The sequence below is a fragment of the Labrus bergylta genome, chromosome 5 (genome assembly GCF_963930695.1).
Source record: "Labrus bergylta chromosome 5, fLabBer1.1, whole genome shotgun sequence".
NCBI classification, from domain to species: domain Eukaryota; kingdom Metazoa; phylum Chordata; class Actinopteri; order Labriformes; family Labridae; genus Labrus; species Labrus bergylta.
This window is the reverse complement of record NC_089199.1, coordinates 29738875-29760822: the sequence shown is the minus strand read 5'-3', so window position 1 is coordinate 29760822 and position 21948 is coordinate 29738875. Positions and strand designations below refer to the sequence as shown.

Below are 21948 nucleotides of genomic sequence, written 5' to 3'. Positions count from 1 at the left end.
AGACTAATAGAATCAATTGATTTGAAGTGAGACACTCTCTCTCCGTAATGCACAAATTATGACATCTTCTCTAAATCCTTCTCGAGCATGTCGTCAGAAACACGTCTGCACTTGTCTTATAATTATCTGTTTTCACAGCCTTCCACATTACTAATTATGCTTCATTCATACATAGAGAGGAATAATATCTTGTGAGTTTTTCTGCCAAAAAACTCAAGGCCAACCAAAGCATGAGCTGGGGCGATATCATTAGCCGACATTAGCTTATCACAGAAACGCTGATTTATTTCACACGATGGCCAAGAGGTTTTTAATCAGCAGCGTTTCCTACACTGGCAAAGCTGAAGCTTCAGCTGTGTCTTTAAATGAAGAAGAACAACGAGGAGCATCTTCAAATGTTGTCAAGTCATTTGCAGAGATGTGTGATGTTGTGGCAGCATGAACTTGATCTGCAAAGAGGAGTAGCTTTTGAGGGCTAGTGCTGAAAAACGTATCCATACAAGCCTCAGGATGACATTTGGCTACTCAATAATACTGGCATATTAACAAAGAAGTTCAGACTCAGAATTACTAAGATTTCTCATCTCAGGGGAAGATGAGGGCGGGATGCACGACCATTCAAAAATACTACCAGGTTTCTAATGATACAAAGATTAATGCAAAAGGGTGAAGTATTCCTTTAAGTGTGATGCCGGGATGTGCGTAGGCAAGTCAAAAATAAAATGAAGGTAAAAGATCCAAATGAAAGCCATGCACTCTTATAAGTAGTGTTCTTGTTTTCTTAGTTTGCCCTCAGTTTTTTTTGTATTTGCTTCAGCAGAGCTCATTGATGCAGCTCAATAGAAAGCTCAAATCTCTGATTTCAGAGTCTCTCTCCAGCACATCCACTTTTGATAATGGGTCTGTACTTTATAAGTCACCATTTAAAATGAGTTTACTTTGACAAAGACATAATAACACATGTTCACTGTGATAGATCACGGAGCTAGAGCAGGTTTTAAAACATGGGTCAGTGTACCTTTAAGAGAAACAACAGACTAAAAGGAACATCGGGCCCGGCGATCAGAAGGAATATTGAGTCAAAAGGCCCAAGGCTTCTTTTGTCCTCCGTCAAGCTACTCCATCTTTCAAAAAAAAATTAGAGATTACAACCATGAGTGCTCTATGTCTACTGACATGTGTCCATATAACAATGGGCGGGCCGACACTACTGCACCTGCTGTTGTTGTTGTGTTTTTGAGCAGGTGAACAGCCATGTGTTGCTCGGTCTTGGCGGTTATAAAAAAAAAAAGCACAGAGCGTGCCAGCTCACTGAGAGGCTTTTGATCGCTCAACAAAAATGCCAAATAAAAGTTTATGGTGTCAGTTTACAAGTTCAAATGAGTGATGTCGTTCGTGCTGTGCACATTGATTCCTACGCGGTTTATCTTTGAACTCACAGGAAATGACTGCCAGGTAAACAAGCGGGTACCAAAAGAAGGGAGGAGGATGAATTCAGCTGTGCTGTTATGGCTCAGTATGGATTTGTACTTCTGGGATCGTAAGTAAAAGAAAGAGTATCTTTAATGTATTTTCTCCTCCTAGTCTGCCGCTCTGCGGGTGAAAGAAACGCTCACTGGCATCCGGTGTGATTAAACTATGTATAAACATGAGTGAAAAACATCTGCACCACAGTTTTTTTGGAGGATGAGCGTTCATTGTTAGCGGTGATGGGGGGGTGTGGAACACACTACAGGCGCTGATAGAAACAAACAGTTTGCACGCTGCGCTTTGCAGACAAATAGTGCGAAGAAATGAAAACCGCTACCCTGTGTTATCATTATTCATCTGATGATTTAGGGGCCGGGATGCGCTTTCCATTTCCTACGCAGCAAAGGTTGATGGGAAATAAAATCCCATTCATCAATGACACATCTTTATCTGTGATACCTGCGGCAAAGCAAAGAGAGGAAGTGTGTTGTGTGTGTGTGTTGTGTGTGTGTGTGTGTCGATTTAGTGGGGGGTACACACACACACACACACACACACACACACACACACACACACACCACACACACACACACACACACACCACGGCCCCGTTCTCTCAGCCCCCCTATCGCGTGTTAATTTACAGTGCCTCTCTTATCTAGGCAGGTGGGTAAAAGCTGGCAGAGCAAGTTCTGGAGCCACACACACACACACTCCTCCCCCCTCTCATCTTTTCATCCTCTGCTCCTCGTTTATCACGTCTGGTAGGCTGGGAGGGGGCTGGAGATAAAAAAAAGAAAAAGAAACAAGCCTTGGCAAGAGGCCGTCCAAGACAGAATGAATAGCTCGTTGCTGATAGCACCCTCACCTGTACTGGGGGAGTGGGGGGGGGGGGGGGGATGGACAGATACACTGGTCACTGCTGACATTTTAATCAAGGTGATCAGGGTAGTCACTCCCTGATATGATGCAGCTAAATTGCTCCAATTCGATACAACCGATTGAACCGTTCCAAAGTGAGATTTTACAAAAACCAAATGACCTGACAATTGAAGGGTCTTAAACTTGGAGGGGCTTTAATCTGGCAAACTCAGTTGAGGACATAAATATCCCCTCTGGGTCTTGGCTCTTTTAATTTAGGCAAAGTTAACAGTGGCCTAAACTTGATCAAGGTCCAAGAAGTGGGCGTGCACCCAGCAGATAATTCTTAATATCAATTTGCCTTTCAAATTAATGAAAACTCGATCCCTCTGCTTGGATCTGCACCAATTACATGTCTGGCTAGAAATTGGACCGCGGCACATAAAAAAAAAAAGCAAAGCTGACAAATTCACAGCCACCCCCTTATCGCTTGGCTTTGATCAGGCTAACATGTTAGCAAACAGCTTCCCACTCGCTCATCCAGCAAACCCCATCCAATTTTAGTGTTGTTTGTGTGCACCTGATGTTGTGAAATAAACACACCGTCTCCTGAGACAAACACTGAAGATGTTGTCCTGCCTTCTTCATTAAGCTGCAGACCGACTGTCTGCTTCAGGGGAGGTAGAGTGGGTTTGCCAGGACATGTTCGCCGTCTACCAGAGGTCAGTAAGTGAAACACGACGCAAATGTGCTGGAGAACAACTAAATAAAACGCTTTGTGGACCTACATGAACTCTCCTTCCTTCTTTTGTTTTCCTCCAACCCTCTGCCCTGATCCCTCGTCTATAATGTGAACAAACTATTAAGTTGAGAGCTGTACAATTAAAAACGAAAAGCCATCTTCATACTTAACAGGTTAAATCAATTACTGACCTCAAAGGCAAATAAAACACTTGATTGCCATTCAGACTGAAATTGCCATAAATCTAATCGCAGGCCATCAGCGGTTCGTTGTTTTTGTTGTCAGATGTCAGAAGGTTTGTGGAGCAAATTGCAGCCGGTGACATTAGTTTACATCAAAGCTTTCCTTTCAAAATAAAACTATCGTTGAACAGCTTAACAAATCGAAAAAATCTTTAGACCAGTGCTTCTCAACTGGTGGGTCGGGAAGGTCGTTTGCCTGAAAGAAAAATGCTGCCTCAAGGTCTATGAAGCTCAAGTTTGTTTTGTTCAGTTTCTTCGTTCTATCGCGCTCTGTACCTTCTGAGGTCCAAACGTCTTAAAATAAATCTTATTGATTGAAAAGTGTAAGAATGAAGGAGTAGCTGGAGGGTCCTGAGGCTCGACCAGTTTAAACCACTGCTTTAGACAACTTGTCAATAACAGAATGTTAAAGGGAAGAGTTGATTTGCAGAGAAAAGGTGACTTTAAAGGAACAATCAGTGGGGATTCTGGAGTCGGTTTTTTTGGACTAGGCAAAAATTCAAAAGGGGCCCATCCAACCAGCGTTCATCACCATTATGATATGACACATCATACATAAAGATGTAAAAGAACAATGAAACCCTTCATTCTCCTCTGGTGACTGTCATTGACACACAGATTTTCACAGCTATAAAAGAGCACAACAAGAGTAAAGCCCTGATCTTTCTTATGTTTCCAAAGCCGACTGTTCCCTTATTTGGTAAGCGGAGTGTAAGCCGGATGGAGATAGCCGTGTGGGCTACGTAATAGTGTGACATCATTGCAGCCTGATACAGTGTAGCCCGCTATGTATTAAGTTCAACAAAGAAGAAAAAGGACGGGATAGAGTAAACAAAGGTTAGGGTCGGATCAATACGCTTGGCACCCCAATAGAAGGGTATCATTTTGGTAGCATTCCCAACTTTTGTACTGTATCGAACTGAACCAGAACGCTTGGTGGAAACGGGGCTTAAGGGGCCATCAGATGGGGCCACTTTAAGGAGATGTCCGTCTTTACAAGCAGCGCCTCTGTGAACAATCTGTGACTTTTCAACCTCTTGATAGTCGTTTGAAAGTCGATTCAACAGTATAATAACTTTCAACAAGGAGAATGGTGCCAATCTTATTGTGGCCTGATTTCAGCACAGTGTAACTTAGGTAGTGGGCCACAGTTCTCGAGGGAAGTGCATACAGCTTTACAGCACGAGTTCACACAGCAGCCTTCAGCTATAAAGAAGCCGTTAGCCCGTCTCTGTACTGTTTGAACAGCCGATGCTAAGCCTCGTTCACAATGCCGCCAAAAGCCACCTGAATCAGATTTTCTGCGATGTGACTCACATCGGACTGTTTTTTTTACCACAGTGTGAGAAAACATGGCAATGTTTTTAACTTTTTCTTTTTGAGTCTATTTCAGACTTTCTATACACACTTCATCTCTCCCACATTCTTTTTATAAAAAAAAAAAAACTGAGGACAGCAGGTGCATCTGTTTTTCTGTCTCAATGCTGTGTAATATGGCCTGCCGTCTAAAAACGAACACAAAGACTTTAAAAAAACAGACTGAGTCTGCTATGAGCAGCTGCACTGAGTTCCCGGAACTGCAGGGGCTCAGTTAACCTGTCTCGTCTGGTCTGGTCTGGTTTTAATGTTTCTCAGTACTGTCATCATTTCTTGAGACATTGTGAGTTTACTCAGCTATGTAATTTTACAAACTGAAGCTACATTACTTTCAGTGAAGAGTTGCCGGCATGTTTTCCTGCGACGTGAATGCAATCATGACCTTATCAGACTGAGATGTGACCAGCTGAGGACTAAACATCCATGATAAGTTCTTACAGGACTCTTACACACTGCAGGGGAAGATGCTGGAAACATGTTTGGGAATAAAAGTTGTATGTGTATGATGTAGAAGGATCCACCTTGTTTCTGCATGTCCAATAGGGCCCGACCGATATGGAATTTTTTGGGCCGATATCAATATTAGGGAGAGAAGACAAAACAGATACCGATATATCAACGGATATCTCTCTAAGATCTATGTTCCATTTGTAGAGAAGGAAAAAGATATACACATTTATTGTGTTGATCCCTCAAATGCCGTAATCTAATACTTGGGGAAAACATATATGAGGAAGACAAGATGGTCACTCAACTGGAAAATAAACTTGCATGTACGTGCATCGCCACTTGACACTCTGGAGAGTGATGATGCTTGTTGTAATCCATATAGCGCCCTCTGCTGGTGAAAGAGAACTGCTAGTGTAATACATTGAAACTCTAATGAAATGCTATTTGACTGGTGAATAAATCTAGTAATACCGGCGCATATCTGCAATAAAGTAGCCGATAACGATAATCACTTGATACGCTACTATCGGCCGATATTATCGGTCGGGCTCTAATGTCCCCTGCAAAAAGTCAAACCCAAGCTGGTGTTTTTGTTTAATTTCCAGTCAACAAATATCTAATATCACATATTTCAAGCCACATTATCCCTGACAGGTCCACCAATTCCAAGTTCTAAAACTCAGAACAAGTCCTGCATTGCTTTTAACAATTATAAATATCAAAGCACAATTTGCTTGATGGGTGTTAATTAGTTCATTTTAATTAAAGACAAATATACTTGCTTGGATTTGACTTTTTGCAGCGTATTTGTTGGTTTTTAATAAGATCATTGTGTTTTAAAAATGTCACATCCTTGATATGAAATCCATTTTAAAATAGTTTCACTCAAATAAAGTGGATTTTTTTATTCCAAAAAATGAGCATACAATGTTTTTCATCGTAAAAGAAAAAGAGAATTATGAGCGCAGACACATGAAGGTCTTCTGGCTGAATACACCAAATAAAAAAATAAAAATGTTACAAATATTTTTAGAAAGATTATCCGTCTTTAAGAGAAACCTAATCGTGCACTTTAAACCAGCCTGCAGTGAGTGTGAGAGTTTGTTTTTTCACACTCAGTTGATCTTGGGCTCGGCTTGACAGCCCCGCAGCCTCCTGCTGGTGAATACTTATGTGTGAATTCAGACATGCTTGACTTTCAATGTAAAACATATCGGCAGCAGAATGAGAATGTACACCCAGCAGAGGGGTGTTGCATACACACACGGGGATGAGTGACACGCTCGGGCTCAAGACGTGTGCAAGGGCGGCTGCCTGGCACCGCTGTGCTCGGCATATTAACCGGAGCATTACTGTTCAAAACAGCAGGTAGGGGAGCAGCGGGTCCCCACTTCATCATGCTATTCAAGGGCCCTATTAGGCAACAATTACCAAATGGCAAGGCTTGTAAATCATGCATCATTCATGTGGAGGAAGCATGGGATCACTCCGCTTCACCTCCAAACACTGCTGCGCTCTGAAGCGGGAAAGAGGAAGGAAAAGGAAGGAAGGTGTAAAAAAATGTTTGTTTTTAAAAGATGTAGAAAAAAAGGCTCCAAAGAAGGTCAAACTCTGCCTTCAACTAGCAATCAGAGCAGGAAAGACGAGCCAGCCTGATTTAAAAGTGGCTTAAAATTGAGCTCAGATTCTGATGTATATTTCTGAAAATGTTTATCATGCCACACCAGTTTATTCTGTTTTTATGCATATATTACAAAGTGTATCCCGATGTGTGAGGTTCCTACCGACAAGAATTTCTAGGTCTATTTTTGGGCTATTTATGCCTTTATTTTAGAGATAAGAAAGTGGATAGAGTCATGAACCGGGGACAGTGAGAGAGGGGAATGACATGCAGGGAAGGAGCCACAGGTCGGGTGCAAACCTGGGCCGCCCGCTCTTGGGGACTTAAGCGTCTGTAGAAGTTGTGCGCTCACTATCCGCTAGGCTATTAGCGCCCCTACTTTTACTTCTTCCTTCTTCTGCTCTCCATCATCTTACTTTATACAACAGTTTGTTATGATCAAGCAATCTGATTGGACAGGAGACAATTCATTAGTGCTGGGCAACCATCTCTGACGTCTGCATCCCAAACCAGATAGACATGCATGGCTAAATGTGTCAGAAGAAGACATCACGACTGGTATGACTGGCGGGAAACTCAGCCAGTTACTGCAGAAAGTGGGAGAATAAAACTGGATTATGTCCCCTTAAGTGTTTAGTCAGAAGTCTCTACCGTCATCTGACATCCACACATCACATATCTCAAGCCCGCAGGAAAGAAAGTAGGAGAGAAGTGAACTTTAAGCAACAAGACGAACATCTTCTGTGTCCTTAATTGTTGTTAACGCTTCAGTCTAAAAAGTGTGCTGAGTCGGGATCTTTTTCTGAGCCTTTGAATTCCACGATTTCATTAAACTTTCAAACTTATGAGTCCAAATCAGCGAGAGACACCACTCGGCTCCGCACACCGGCACAGCACTGAATTCAGGTCAGTTGAAAAGGGAAAGAGACATCGCACAGAAACTTTTTCAACATTTTCTGCAAGATTCAGCTGCAGCATTCGATCCCTTCTGGATAAATGATTATGATCACGTGTTTGCAGCTTTCTCACACTCTTGAATCGACTCGGACAAAAATGAAATGCGTCCAATAAAGAGTGAATCATCAACAAGACACAGGGACATTTTATTCATCTATAAATCAAAAATATACCGAACAGGTTCTGATTGATTCAAAAATGATTCTTGGCTCCACTGAGACCACAGACATGAGGACAGTTTCAACAGATTTTTAACATTAGAATCCTCTGAACGCACACACAGGGACCTTTCAGCCGGGCTGTGAGACCACACACCAGCAGTTTGTAGAAACGATTTCACAGACACGACATCTCACAGAAACTCCTGATCAAATTCAGAAGAAAAAACAAATATGGAGCAACTCGTGTCGTTGCCGTAAATCCACAAGCTGCTCTTTATTTCCATCATTCCTCTCAGCTCAGTGTCATGTTTGTGACCTTTAAAAGTCTGAAACATCCTGTTGATGATGCTTCCCCGTCTGTTCTCTCTCATTGGATATTGCAGGTGTGTTTATTAGTTTATTAGTCGGGGGCCACGCACAACACAACTGTTGGACCAGAGTTAGCGACAAAGCTAATTTACACCTGTAGTCCCTGGGCAACAAACATTACAAACAATCAAGATCAATAAACTACAATGAAGGTCGATAAAACTTTACAGTTAACCACATCAAAACAACATTTAAAAAAAATACATTACAAGGTGGATTATTCAGGCAGAGCAGCTCGATCCGTAAACGTTAATATTTATAATTATTTGGGCAAATTACGGGTTGCGGCAAGCCTCAAATTAGGCCACGCCCCCCTCAGGAACAACCTGTGGAGTTGTGATAAAGTTTAACTTTGGGGGAAAAAAACAGGAGTTCACAACAATCACTGTACGACGCTGACGCTTTACATGCATTCACAGGTCGTGCAGAGGACTAAGATATTCTTCAGAGGGGGGTCAAGACAAAAATATAATGATTATAAGTCATTTCTGCCCTCTCTGGTATTTAGTTGTTCATCACTCAGAATTCTGACTTTAACGTCCTTACAGCATGCGACACAAGCCAAGCTCAGCGACAAAATCAAAGTCTAAAATGATTCTATTTCCACATCCTGCTTACATAACAACCATGATATTTTTTTTGGTCGTTCAGATATTCAACTCGACAAACAATCAGCTTAAAGAATTGTTGTCTCTCTGCATCCCAGAGTGCGAATATATAAGTTTCAGATGAGGCAGATTTTTCAATATTGCAAATTGTGTGTTTGTGTATCTGCAGAGAAAGTGCAGTTCACTGGGTAACTCATTCAATATGAGAAAAAAAAAGAAATGCTGGACTTCAGCTGAAACTCCAAACAAGTGCAACACGGAAACTTTCCCACACTGATATCTCACCGCTAAATCAATTACGGTGGCGTATCATAAATCTAGCCATTTTAAAACAGCGGGGCCCGGAAAGCTTCGTCATGCATTCATATGGGAGTTTTTTTTTTTGTGTTTTCAGCAGAATCTTTGAATCCTTCTCCCAGGTAAGCAATATTTCTGAGTGAGCGCTGAGGACAAATGCATCATTTCCATACGCAGCTATCTCAACCAGTGACACAAAGGAACCTTTATGCAACTTTGTGGAGAGGAAGGGGGAAAAAGAAAAAATATAAAGTTTTAGGTGCTGCGGGAGAAGATTGCGATATCAAGCTGAACTGTCAGCATGCTGATCTTCCAAATGTCAAACAATACATATTCATCTGTTTGGCCGGCCGGCAAAGAGGCAGTGCTGCAGGAGAAGTCCAAACAGAGATGGCTGACATTTCAGCATTCAAGAGACTGACAGCTGTACATAAACAACAATCACACACACACACAAACGGATCCACACGCACACTTTTATTTACTCACTCGGCCGAGGCTTCAACAGTGAGTTCAGTTTGAAGATATTAAAGCTGAATGCTCAAAAAAAGTGGAGCTTAATATCAACAATCCAGTTTGCCACCTGAAAAAAGTTTTATTTTGAAGAGATCCACAGGAAATCAATTCTGGAATCATCTTTAAAACTCTACAAACATAATACCAGACTTAGTTTCTCGTCCTCAAAGATAAGGATGTGCATCATAAGCTGACTTAACGATAAAACGCCATCACCCAACAAGATGGCACCAGGAATACTTTAGTCCACCTAGTTAGTCTATTCATGTTTTTAAGCTTTCCGATTTTTTTTTATTTCAGGCCCACATTGTCGGTCAAATGCTGTAATGCAGTCACCCGCCACTAGCCGGGGCTGTCCCTCTGCTGAATGCTCGACTAACCCGATGTAAACCTGCACAGGAAAGGATTTATTTTACATATTTAAAATACATTTAAACATACAAATACATTTAAAATCCTAGTTGTTAGACTAGCAGTTCAACACTGCTCGCTGCCTTCAATGCGACATATTTCACAGCCTGACTTCATATTTTCTCTCGTCTTAAATAGTGCAAAAAGGGAGTTTTTTTTTTTAAACAGGAATGTTCTAGAAAATTAACTTTGTACAGTGAACTGCTGACAGGAACAAAAAACAACACTAGGGAGGGGAAAAAATCCAACGCTGTCCTAGAAACAAAAGTCATAATTAACAAGGCAGATTAACAGGAAGTGGAATAAATAGAAAACCTCGATATTCAGATTGCCACAGACAACAAAAAACAAGGTCATCTTGAAGCGGTTTGGCAGTTTTCTTAAACTGGCATATAACCAGTCAACGACAACAATATGTAACCAGCACAGACGTGTGGACGTTAACCTGCAAGGAGCACCGAAAGCAGACGATGCTAGAACTGCTAACGTTAGCCTCACTCTGAACAGCAAATCAATCTGACATTGTTCACCCGCAGACGCCGTACTCCCGTGTTTAGCCATGCTTAATAAATGTGCAATATGTGGCTCCTTATCTTCAGACAAGTCGACAAGTCTAACTTTAAGTTTGCATTTAATTAACAGGAAAATTAGTCACATTCTGACATTAGCCATTCTGAAAAACAAAATCAACATTTTTTTAATTTTATACTGTGAAGTTCCAAAATATGAAGTTAATTAATATTATTAATAATTAATATATATTATTAATTGTTATGTGTTTACTGTTTGTGTCATTTCTCAACAGAATTGGTTTCTGTAGATATTACGACCTCAAGACGACTCCAAAGAAGAGCTTTAAATCCTCACATCATCCAACAACGTGTTTCTTTTGAGGTTTCTCAGTCACAGGAAACATCTGATGTATTTCGTTATTCCTGCACATTGCACTGGATTATTCACATTACACTGGATTATTCATATTTCTCAGGATTAGGACGTTCTTCCAACCCCGCTAAAAAAAAATCATCCTATACAGAATATTTTCCATAAAGTTAGGGCTGATGTGATTATTATTTTCCCGGGGAAGGCTTTAAGTAGAGTTCAATTCAAGCATATAAATTAGTCGAGGTCAAGGGAAGGTGGTGGTCATGCTTAAAATATTCAGAATAATGTCAACACTGATTACTGGCATGAACTCAAAGCCCCCCATCCCCTCTGACCTCTGTAGCCACAAGTGTACACTAATCTTTATGGATCTCTCGGCACTGAGCTGCCTTTAAATCCTCTGCTCTACTTTGACTTAAGCGTAATTGGTGATGCAGCTGCAGATGAACCTTTAGCTCACAGTAGACAAAGGGGTTATTTTTTATTTTACCAGCACATTCTCACAGAGTAAAGTTTCCTAAAATATGAGGATTAGATTAGTGAGGGCATCCATGTGCCTTTGCCACTCGTTTTTTTTTTGTTGTAAGTGCTACCCACCAGATGTATGAATTAAAATGAAGTGTCAGAGGGCTCACTCAGCCAGCGCACAACAACAACTACAGCTGTCATTAAGTCAAAGGTAAAGAGGGAAACTGACACCTACGACTCTTATGGTCAACATAGAATATAAAAGAGAGCTGTTGGTGTCATGTTTCAGGAAAGCATGCCATGATGTCTCAGAGGTGAAGCTGCCCGGGGCTACACATCATCAGGATGTTTCTCCCCAGACCAGCGACCTAAAGCGCAGAGGCTGGCCAACCTTTTCACCAACATGTGATTGTTGACATGTGTTACATAACAGAGATAAGCTATGACATGTGTCAATACATCTTCAGAGATTAACAGTGAAGATTGTTTGCACATAATAATCAAATCCTCGTCTCATCGTCATCGGATGAAAGTCCCATGTTTGTTTTTTGACCTCTACACTGCAGCCCGAAGCCCATCGCACTCTTTGCCTGAGGACATCTGCACATGCACAGCACATGAGGTCGTGTTTTCTTGTACACAAATAAAACCTCAATTTAGTTTGTAATGCGATGATTCTCAAAATAGTGAAACACCATATTTGATTAATAATATCGGGGGGGGGGGGGCAATCACGCCCCATGTGCGGAGGTTATAGTCCTCAAAGAGGGGCGGTCCGGGTTTGAGTCCGAGTCCTTCCCTGCATGTCACTCCCCTTCCTCTCTCTCTCTGTCTCTCTCTCGCTCCCCATTTCCTCCTCTATTCCTACTCTACTCTCTTATCAAAGAAAGTTTCATAAAAGCACATAAATAAATCTTTGATTAAAAGAAGCAGACACACAATGTATCAAATGCTGGAACTAAGACATTTGTATTGTTTTCGGAAAATTATTAAGATGCCAGCAACACGTTTAAAAAAAAGTTGGGAGAGGGTCTTGCTTCCCACTCTGGTACATCTCCTTCTTTTCACAGCACTTTGCTGTTATCTTTTTGGACACTGAGGAGGCACATTTCTGCAGTTTTGAAAGTGGAACATTACACCACCTGGTTTGATGTAGGACTTCAGCCGCTCAGGGCGTCCCTTTGTCTTATTTTACGCATTCAAATGAACTCCAAATATTTTCAATGGGTGACCAATCGTAGATTTAGGAAGGACATTTTAGCACCCTGACTTTTTTTCTTCTCATGGCGCCATGCTGTTGTAAGAGGAATGACAATGTAAGAGGAAGACGTGATGCGAAAGGAGTCACAACAATCACAACTTTTTTTTAAATGTGTTGCTGGTATCAAATTCAAATTAGGCATGTCATTTTAAAAACAATGGCGCTTCTGGGTTCTTATCATTTGATATGTTGTCTTGGTGCTACTTTCCATCAGACAATGGGGGTTTAAAGTTATTCAAATCATCACATTCTGTTTTTTTAGCAAGACTACATGTTGCACAATGTCCAACTAATTTTGGAAACAGTGTTGAATGACACTTTAGGGTTAGCTTTGCTAGCATCATTTATTGAAGCGTAGGGCCCCTGAACAAGCTTCTGTATTTGACTAGTTTGGACTGAGACAAGGCTGGATCTAAAGCTGTCTGATCTTTATACTTCATCCTAGGACAACTTTACCAAGACTCGGACAACTCTGCATTCATACCAATTTCTTATCCAAGTGTGCAACCTGCTGTTCAAACTCCACCTAACCAGAAGGTTAATGATGAGTTCATAGAATCTATATCCATGAAAATGAACGTGTTTCTCAGAGATGGTTCATATGTCGTACTGGTCTTACCTCCACGGGGTAACGCCGCCCGTTGATGCTGTGTTCAGATCCATCAGATCCGTTGCTGGGGCCCCAATGAAACTCCACTTTTTCTGCCTTAAACCGCCCCGGTAGTCCTGCTCCCCGAACAAAGTAATCATCCTTCAGCATAATGGCCACTGGAAGAAAAGACAGAAGAGACGGAGCAGGGGGAAAGGGGTGAGTGAGTCATACATCACTGAACAGAGAGCAGAAAATTGGTGTCTGTTGTTGATGGGGAAGGCAAAATTTCAAAGACAGCTCGAAAAAAACATAATCAAAGCGTTTGGGAGGACACATAAACAATCTCTTTAAGGTCTGAAGAGACGCAGACAAAGGGATGTATTCAGAGGACGCTCTAAATGCAGATAGGTGTGTTTTTGTTTTTTGCTTTGTGTGATTTACTCAAAAGAAAGACATTCGCAAACAAGACAATTTCTGTAATTTTCCATCAACCTCTGAGGCAATTTCACCAAATGAGGGGCTGATTTGCGGAGCGACGTTGTTCTTTTCAGCCGGTGCAAGTCCTTTGTTATTCCATCTGAACACACTCGAGCATGGTGAAAATTAAAAAAGGGGGGGGGGGGGGGGATTCTTTTAGATTCATAAATTGGTCTGAAAGGATTCACTTGTTTCATTACCAAGGCAGCTGCCTCCATCTCATCAAGCATGACTCTGAGCCATGAAGCTCCACACTCACATGATTACAACATTTTTTTTTTAAAGGCAAACGGGAAAATGTTTCTGTGAGTTTGCAGGATCCTTCAAGGATAGTTTATTACAGCTTGACACATGTGCTGGTATTACATTTGTAGGAACAAGAAAACCAACCCAATCAGACGTTCAGGTTGTTCACCGTGTTGTTGCCTTTGCTGTTTTGTGGTTTCTCCACTTCATCTGTCTCCGGCTCTGCTTTGGTGAAGCTACTGATTGCACAACGAGATGCACCTGGCCTTAAAGGCTAAGCACTGACTTCTTATTCAGAGTGGGGACTATTTTCTTGCTGCATCTCACATGGATTTTGTGTTGTTGTGATTTGTTGCTTTCATCCTCAGTGGATCTTGATTTTATCATTTCCTGCTTTGTGTGTTGTTGTGTGAATCCCATGGTTTTGAGATGTGTTCTGTTCATTCATTGGGTCGTGATGTGGGTTGTTGTTGGCCCCATAGGACCTCCGGTAGGTGGGGCGTAAGGAATGGGGTCTTGTCCAGGATTGAACCCCCCCTGACTTGAGGTTAAACGGGTTTTTGTGCAGCTTGAGAGCTTGTGCATCTTTATGAGTTGATACATGTTGGTTATGTTTGGTCTTGGTCTCGAGATCTTTTTGAAGGTCTTGGTCGTCTCTCGGAATCAAAAGCATTTTCACTCGGTCTTGTCTCGGTCTCAAACTGGGCAGACTCCGAATTCTAAATCAAGACTGGTCAAGAACACAACTGCAAGACTATTTTTCCACGTCATCAATCAAATTAGAAGGAAATCACCTCTTTGTAAAAGAACAAGATGATGCATCAAGATGATGATATTTCTGTGATATTTGTGGACTTGGTCTTGACTCGGTCTCGGGTATGTCTTGCTCTCGGTTAGTGTGGTCTTGACTACAACACTATCAGAACTATTCATATAGTTTTTACACATGACAGTCCATAGAGTGCATGCTTGGCTGTTTCCCCAAAAAACTGGATATCAAATCATAACTATTGAACATGTTTTATATTTAATGAAAAGTTTCAAATCGAGGGAGAGCAAAATAACTCTTCACGTACCTCACGGCAGGAAAATCTGGCAAGGATAATCTTTAGAACCATCCAAAATCAGGACTTTTGTCAGAAGGGGAGAACCAGGCCTGATTATCTTGTAGTGTGTTCCCCACATTACTTCCAAGTTCAAGGTAAAGAAGTTAAAGTTGAGTAATGAAGTAGACTAAATGCAGTTTGTTCTGCAGGAGCTGGGGTGGGGTGGGGTGGGGTGGAGGGAGGGGGGGTTAATCCAGCCCTTTCTTCTCCGCCTGCCTTCACAGCCTCACAGCATCTCCGCCAGGTGATCCCTTCACAGATAAAACGCTCATCTGTCTGTTTAGAAACACTGCAGTTTCCATGCATAATTTGTGGCGAGAAAGCAGGGACATTTGTCTTGTTAGCGATGCATTATGTAGCAGAGGGAGAGGCAGGAAGCTGCGCACCATTTTGTTTCGCAGCTGTTGTTTGTGTTAGCATTTTTTACACGCTTCCCTACATGCTGCGGCACCCCCAAATCCTTTTTAAACGCTTTTCTGCTGCGGTTTTTACTTTGCAGGTGGCCATCATTGTCATCATTATATCTTTCCCCCCCCCCCCCTCTATGCGAGCTTCCTGGGTGGCCTTGGGGAGGTGGTTCGAGTTGCTTAAAGCCCGGGGACACTCTGCATCAAATGTGCCAGATGATTTCTTCGTCTTCACGGCACAGATGAACTCTTTTCTTCCTCTGTCTGTGTCACTCTTGCTCATCTTTGTGTTTGTGCCAGAGGGGTGTCATTGCTGGTGATCCTCTCTACCTGAAGGTCAGCTGGTCGGCCCACTCTTACAGGGGGGGAAAGACAACACACGCTACGGTCGCCACGCCTGATTGAGCTCCATGCACTCAAGGCAATCGGATGTCGCACTACTGGGTGACGCACTGCGACTCGCTCATGATGCAGTTACAGAGAGCCTGACGGGACATTTACTCACTCTGTGTCCTGTAATGAGTAACTGAAAATTAGGGGAAATCATTGACATCATCACTGCTGCTGAGATTTGTGAGGAGAGAGAGATATTTAGTGTATTATTGGAACGCCACAAAGCTATTTTAAGATGTACTAACCATATTGTTACCTTACATCTTGTTTTAAACGGTCAAGAATAACATGTTTTCACTAGATATTTAATATTTAAACTGCGGGCATTACAGGCTGCAGTCTCTGACAGAGCTGAGCACTTTCCCCATGCTTCCAGTCTCAGTGTTTAGCTAAATGCTAAAAACACTTAAGCACAGGGCAATAATTACCGGAGGACCAAATGTGATTCAGAAATATTTCCCATGTCTGTCTCATGTCTGGTGCGGTAACAGTGGGTTAGCAACATCTGTATTTCACTCAAATTTACCAAAATGATCACCTTGTTAAAAAAAATGTGGGTTCCTAATGTTGCTATGAACACATGTGTACATAATAATGGCAAAACAATGAAAAGTAAAACGGGACAGCAAAACTGTACACCCAACAAAGCACATAAGGTACCTTAAAGCAGGACAACAAAACACGAGACAGAGGCCTACATTAGGGCGCCACAGCATATCATGATTGGTCTTTGACATCTAACAAGGCACATGGAGCAGCCTTAAGGGGGAGATGTCAAAGTGAGGCTGCTACACAGGGAGTGTGCCAGAGCTGTTGGAGGTTTAAGTGCCTTGCTCAAGGGGGCGGCTGTGTCTCAGTTGGTACTGTAGAGTCGGTGTCTCTCAACCGGAAGGTCGAGGGTTCAATCCCTAGCTCCTGCAGCAACATGTCCGGTGTGTCCTTCACCCTGTATTACTCCCACTGCTTCATTGGCGGCAGATGAATGTGTATGAATGGGATTAGTTACTTCTGATGGACTCTTTACAAAGCAGCCTCTTCCATCAGTGTGTGAATGTGTAGAAGTGACCTGCGGTGTAAAAGCACTTTGAGTAATCAGAAGACTAGGAAAGTGGTACCGCTCCAGCTACCAGCCCAACTTCCATACTTCAGTCTGCACCAGCACATGGACTTGCGAACCTCTGGTCCCCATCCCAAGTCCCTACAGACTGAGCTCCTGCTGCCCCCCATTGTGGCTGAGCTTCTGATTTGAGTATTAAATCAATTTCTGTTGCAAAACTTAAAATACTCTCTATTCACAAATAGGATAAAAAAGGAAAGAGACGAGGATGATGATGCTGGCAAAACTGTTTTCATTCTACCTGCTCCAATGTCATAAACACATTTTATGACTGATCAGACCATGACAGTGGATCACAACATATTTGTTTTGTTCGTTTCTTCTACATGAAATGAAACTTTTCAATTTGTTTTCATAACATTACCTGACATCATGTCAATATGAATGCAGATAACATGGTGACGAAACTATCATGAATTCAATCTGTCAGTACTGGGATGATGAAGGACAAATGTGACGACTGTGACAGTTGTTGTTTTGCGTTATTATTTCTGTATTCATGAGCATCTCAAAAGGAAAAAGCTGCTTTCCTTCCACCATCATGTCAAATGACTGCGCACTCCTCAGACGCTCCGCAGCCATCGGTCTAGCTGAGGGGGAAAAAAAAATCATCAAGAAAAATACATTAAATCCAAAATTACCAGAATATTTTTCAGTCATGTGATGGATTCAGTATCACCATGCTCAGAAGAAGCTACCATAACTTCAGTTCCTGGGGAATATAGATGAGCATGTCAACGCCGTCTTACTCCGTGTTGAGTCACTGCAGCACTCTGACTGCCATATTAAAGGAACATCTGTTGCAGACATCTCCCAGCATTGATGTATTTGATCATTGCTTTTCCATTACTGAAGCCTCGCCCTCGCTTTCAACTTGAATGCAAATCAGCTCTCTGAAATCTCACGACTTGAACCCCGGGAACTCATAAACAGCTGCAGGAGCCACATTTGTAATTTCAATCTCCATTTCCTCGCCTCTGTGGCTGTTTTGACAGCGAGTTGACATTTGGCTGAATGGATAATTAATGCTCTGACTGCAACAACAAATGGCACTGTTATACGCTAAGCTTAATGAACAGCAAGTATTATAGCGTGTTTTACCCAAACGTTTGGCAGATTCAAATGGCCCTGTGATGATGATGATGATCGGCTGCTAGAGGACCCAAAAGACAGAAGCAGTTTATTCTGACAGGGATCGGCACATCCAGAGAGGCAGTGTGGCTGCTGCCATGTTAATAATCCAGGAATCAATGAAGTAGCTGTGTAAGAAAGAAGGTCATGCCAAGAAGGAACAACACAACAGTTAGATATTCTGTCTGCTCTGACTTTAAAAAGCTTGGCTTGAGTTACTGTTAAACTGCTCAAGCCGTTCCACTCACAGAATTTCTGATCATCTAATCAACATTGAGGCTATAGGGAAGTCAAATATCTATAAATCAGTCCAGCCACAAATTGTCATAACCACGATACCAAACGTGTATTGGCCATTTCAAAACTTCACATTTCAACAAGCTTTAAAAATGTACTTTCATTCCAGTGATGTACAGTATATTTCACTTTTATGCTCAATATACATCACTGGAATTATTAACTTTTTACAGAAGCCCAAAGGGAACATGCCTCCATACATTTAATTCTCCTTGGTTTTCCCGGGAAAACAAGTTAAAATTGGTTGTTTTATCAAGTCGATCCATCTATTCATCCTTTATCTTCCGGATATCCGGATTATTATCCGGGGTCGGGTTGGGGTTGTTGCCCCAAACTTCCCTCTCCCTAGCAATGTTTTCCAGCTCCTCCTGGGATCCCAAAGCATTTCCAAACCAGAAGGAATGTGTTATCCCTCCAGTGAGCCCTGAGTCTACCCCTGGGTCTCCTTCCAGTTGGAAGTCCTCCTAAGGGAGGACCAGGAGGACCAGGAGGCATCCTGATCAGATGCCCGAAACCACCTCAACTGGCTTCTTTTGATGCAAAAGAGCAGCGACTCTACTTGGAGCTCTCTCCAGATGTCCGAGCTCCTCGGCCACTTGTGTCAGCAGTCTCATTCTTCTGGTCACTACCCAAAGCTCATGACCACAGGTGAGGGTTGGAACGTAGATCGCTTGGTAAATCCAAAACTTTGCCTTCTGGTACAGCACAGTGTCCGCAATACTGCTGACCAATCTGCCTGTCAACCGCAGGATCCATTTGATGTTTTCTCAAGATCTCAACGTGTCTGTCTCATTATCTTGGGTTAACAGGGGTCAAACGGCGGTCTGTTTGGGGTCAAAGTGTGACTAAGAAGCTCCAAACAAAAGCAAACCCAGAAGCTGCAATATTCACGAGATAGAGAGTTTTGGAGACAACAACAATTAACAAATGATGATGTAACTATATTTAGAGTCTTTCCAGAAGTGGGGCTAAAAGTGTGCCACAGCAGTTGTCCTGGTAGTTGGTGTGTTACATTATGAAGGAGCTTGTGTTAGTGAGAAAAACACCGGTGTAACTGTGGTCTTTAAAAAATAATGTGGGTACACAGAAAACAAAATACATCCCCAAAAAATAAGTTTGACTCCACTTCCTTTATGTACACCTTCATCCTTCCATTGTAATGGCTTATAACACATTGTTTATTTGTATCCACATGCAACATTCATGATGCCTGCACTCTGTTTCATGCCATGTAAAACTAAAGGCTCTCACATGTTCTATCACTAGAGACATTTGATGTTCACAGTTTAGCTAATATAAATGCCTTTAATGGTGTTTTTCCACCATGCACCATGTGACTCTTCTTGCAATAACACTGAGCATCTTTAATATAGTAAGTATTCAGATGTGATTACTTGTCAAAATAAATAGATGTGACGACCACCCGCTCTTTATACAGGTCAATGTGAAGCCACAGCTAGCAATCAGCTGGATAAAGCAAAAAGACAGGAAATGGGAAAAAACAGTCAAATTTGCGCCAACCAAGAGTTATTTTATTAGCATCCCTAAAGCTCATTTATTAACATGAAGGTTTAAAATCAGCTAAATGATTTTTATATTGCTACAGAAGGGGGGAATAGTAACCGTCTTTTTTAATTTTTCTGAGAGCCAGGCTAACTGTTGGTCTTTGTGCTAAGCTATACTAAGCTAACCCATTACTGGATGAAGCAAAATATTGAAACAACAGAAATTGATCTTCTCAACTTACGACCCTTACGTCAGAAAACAAGTAGGTTCAGCTCCCTCCCTGTTCTTCTAATCATTAAACTACAATATATAAAACACTGTCTGATGGATTTTTTAATCGATTATTGAAAACACAAAACCTCAATTCTTTTGTTTAATCACTTTATGGTGTCTAAAGTGTGACCAAATATTTGCTCTATAAATCTGAAATCACTTGTCTACATCTTTTTTTGAAGGAAATTCTGGTTTGCACTCTGTTATAGAGAGACATGCTTCTCACACACATGCACAAACAGGAGCTGTGGACATGCATTAGTGGAGAGATGTCAGAGTGGGGCTGCTACACACTGGGCGTGCCTTGCTCAAGGGCGCCTGGGCAGTGCTCAAAAAGTGCCTCTCCAGCGACCAGACCAACGTCCCTATTTTGGTCCAGAACTTGAACCAGAGACCCTCCGGTTACCACCCAAGTCCCAATGGACTGAGCTACTGCCGCCCCCGTTATATGAAGCCAACAAGAGACAGGATGAAAGGAACAGGCACTTCTGTTTGTTTCTAATCTCTCTCTCATTATCGCTGAGAGGGAAGGGTTTTTCTTTTCTGCACAGCCAAAATCCGTTTCATGAAGCCGAAGTTAAACTAGACAAATTGGCAATGTATTCAAACGTGTCATTACATCCAGGAAATGACGGGCTGTTAAACATTATTGTGCCTAACACACAGCTGTGCTCCGGGGCAGCCACTGAACAAGTCGTCCACAGCGATGCCAACCACCTGAAGCCTCTCCGACCTCTCAAAAGCTTTTTTTTTTTTTTTCAACTTCATCCTTGCACCAAGGCGAAAGGATCATCCATCTTACTGACAACCTGGAATTATGAAAAATACCAGCGGCTGACAAGAAGGGTCCTCGAGTTGCAGAGAGAGGGGCTGAATGCAGATGGCCAGGTGCTGCATCCGACAGGCTTTTTGACACCTGCCATGGCTCTTGTCCTACAACACAGATCCAGCGCGTGTGAATGAAAATGGAGATGTGTAATCTTCATCATAGAAGACTTGCTGCATATTGCACCTGTCTTGTTTTGTAATTGTGTGTGTGGGGAAGTGATGCAACAGATGTTTGACATGCAGACATCTGCCAATATGAGCAGAGATTATTAGAGATGTCGCTGCAGCTTTGTGATCGGATGCCGCGTCGTATTATTACAACCACGCTTGTCAGAAAACAACTCACAACACTTCTTTGAGAAATGTGACTGACTGCTTCCTTCCAGGTTTGTGACAACATATTGCCTTTGTTACTTTGGGGGAATGTGACACTCGCTGACATTTGAGATATCAATAATACAGGGAAAAAAAGATTACAAGGGATAACACAAGTTCATTGTCTATTCCCTCCTACTGTCCAGGATATGTCAGGATCCTTAGCAAGAGCCTCCAAAAGATTCCAACATGTTCAAAACAGTGTGCTATGATCATGATGAAAGTGCAGAATATATTTCATTGGGTAGCTAATAAAAAAGTTTGACTGTCCTGATGAGAAGAGACAAAATGAAGTGTGGAGAGGCAGTCTTAAACGTTTTTATTAGCTATTCAACTCTTCTGTTCCTGAAGAGCACCTGATTTTTCAATATTTATTTTGTTTTTTGACCCAGTGCAGTACTCACTTCTACGTTTTTTTCATATTTCATTGGGTGTTGGGTACAAATCACAGACCCTGAATGTGTTTTTCTTTAGACGTTCGTCATCCTAGAACATGCAGAGTGT

General features: G+C 42.0%; 1 protein-coding gene across 1 annotated transcript in view; it reads right to left on the bottom strand.

Moving 5' to 3' along the window:
* ptprga (protein tyrosine phosphatase receptor type Ga) overlaps positions 1-21948 on the bottom strand; it is a 415165-nt gene that overhangs the window by 128614 nt on the left and 264603 nt on the right. Inside the window, exon 4 of the mRNA XM_065955381.1 lies at positions 13316-13464. Within this exon, the coding sequence (XP_065811453.1) occupies positions 13316-13464 (149 nt within the window). The remainder of the gene's footprint in view (positions 1-13315; positions 13465-21948) is intronic.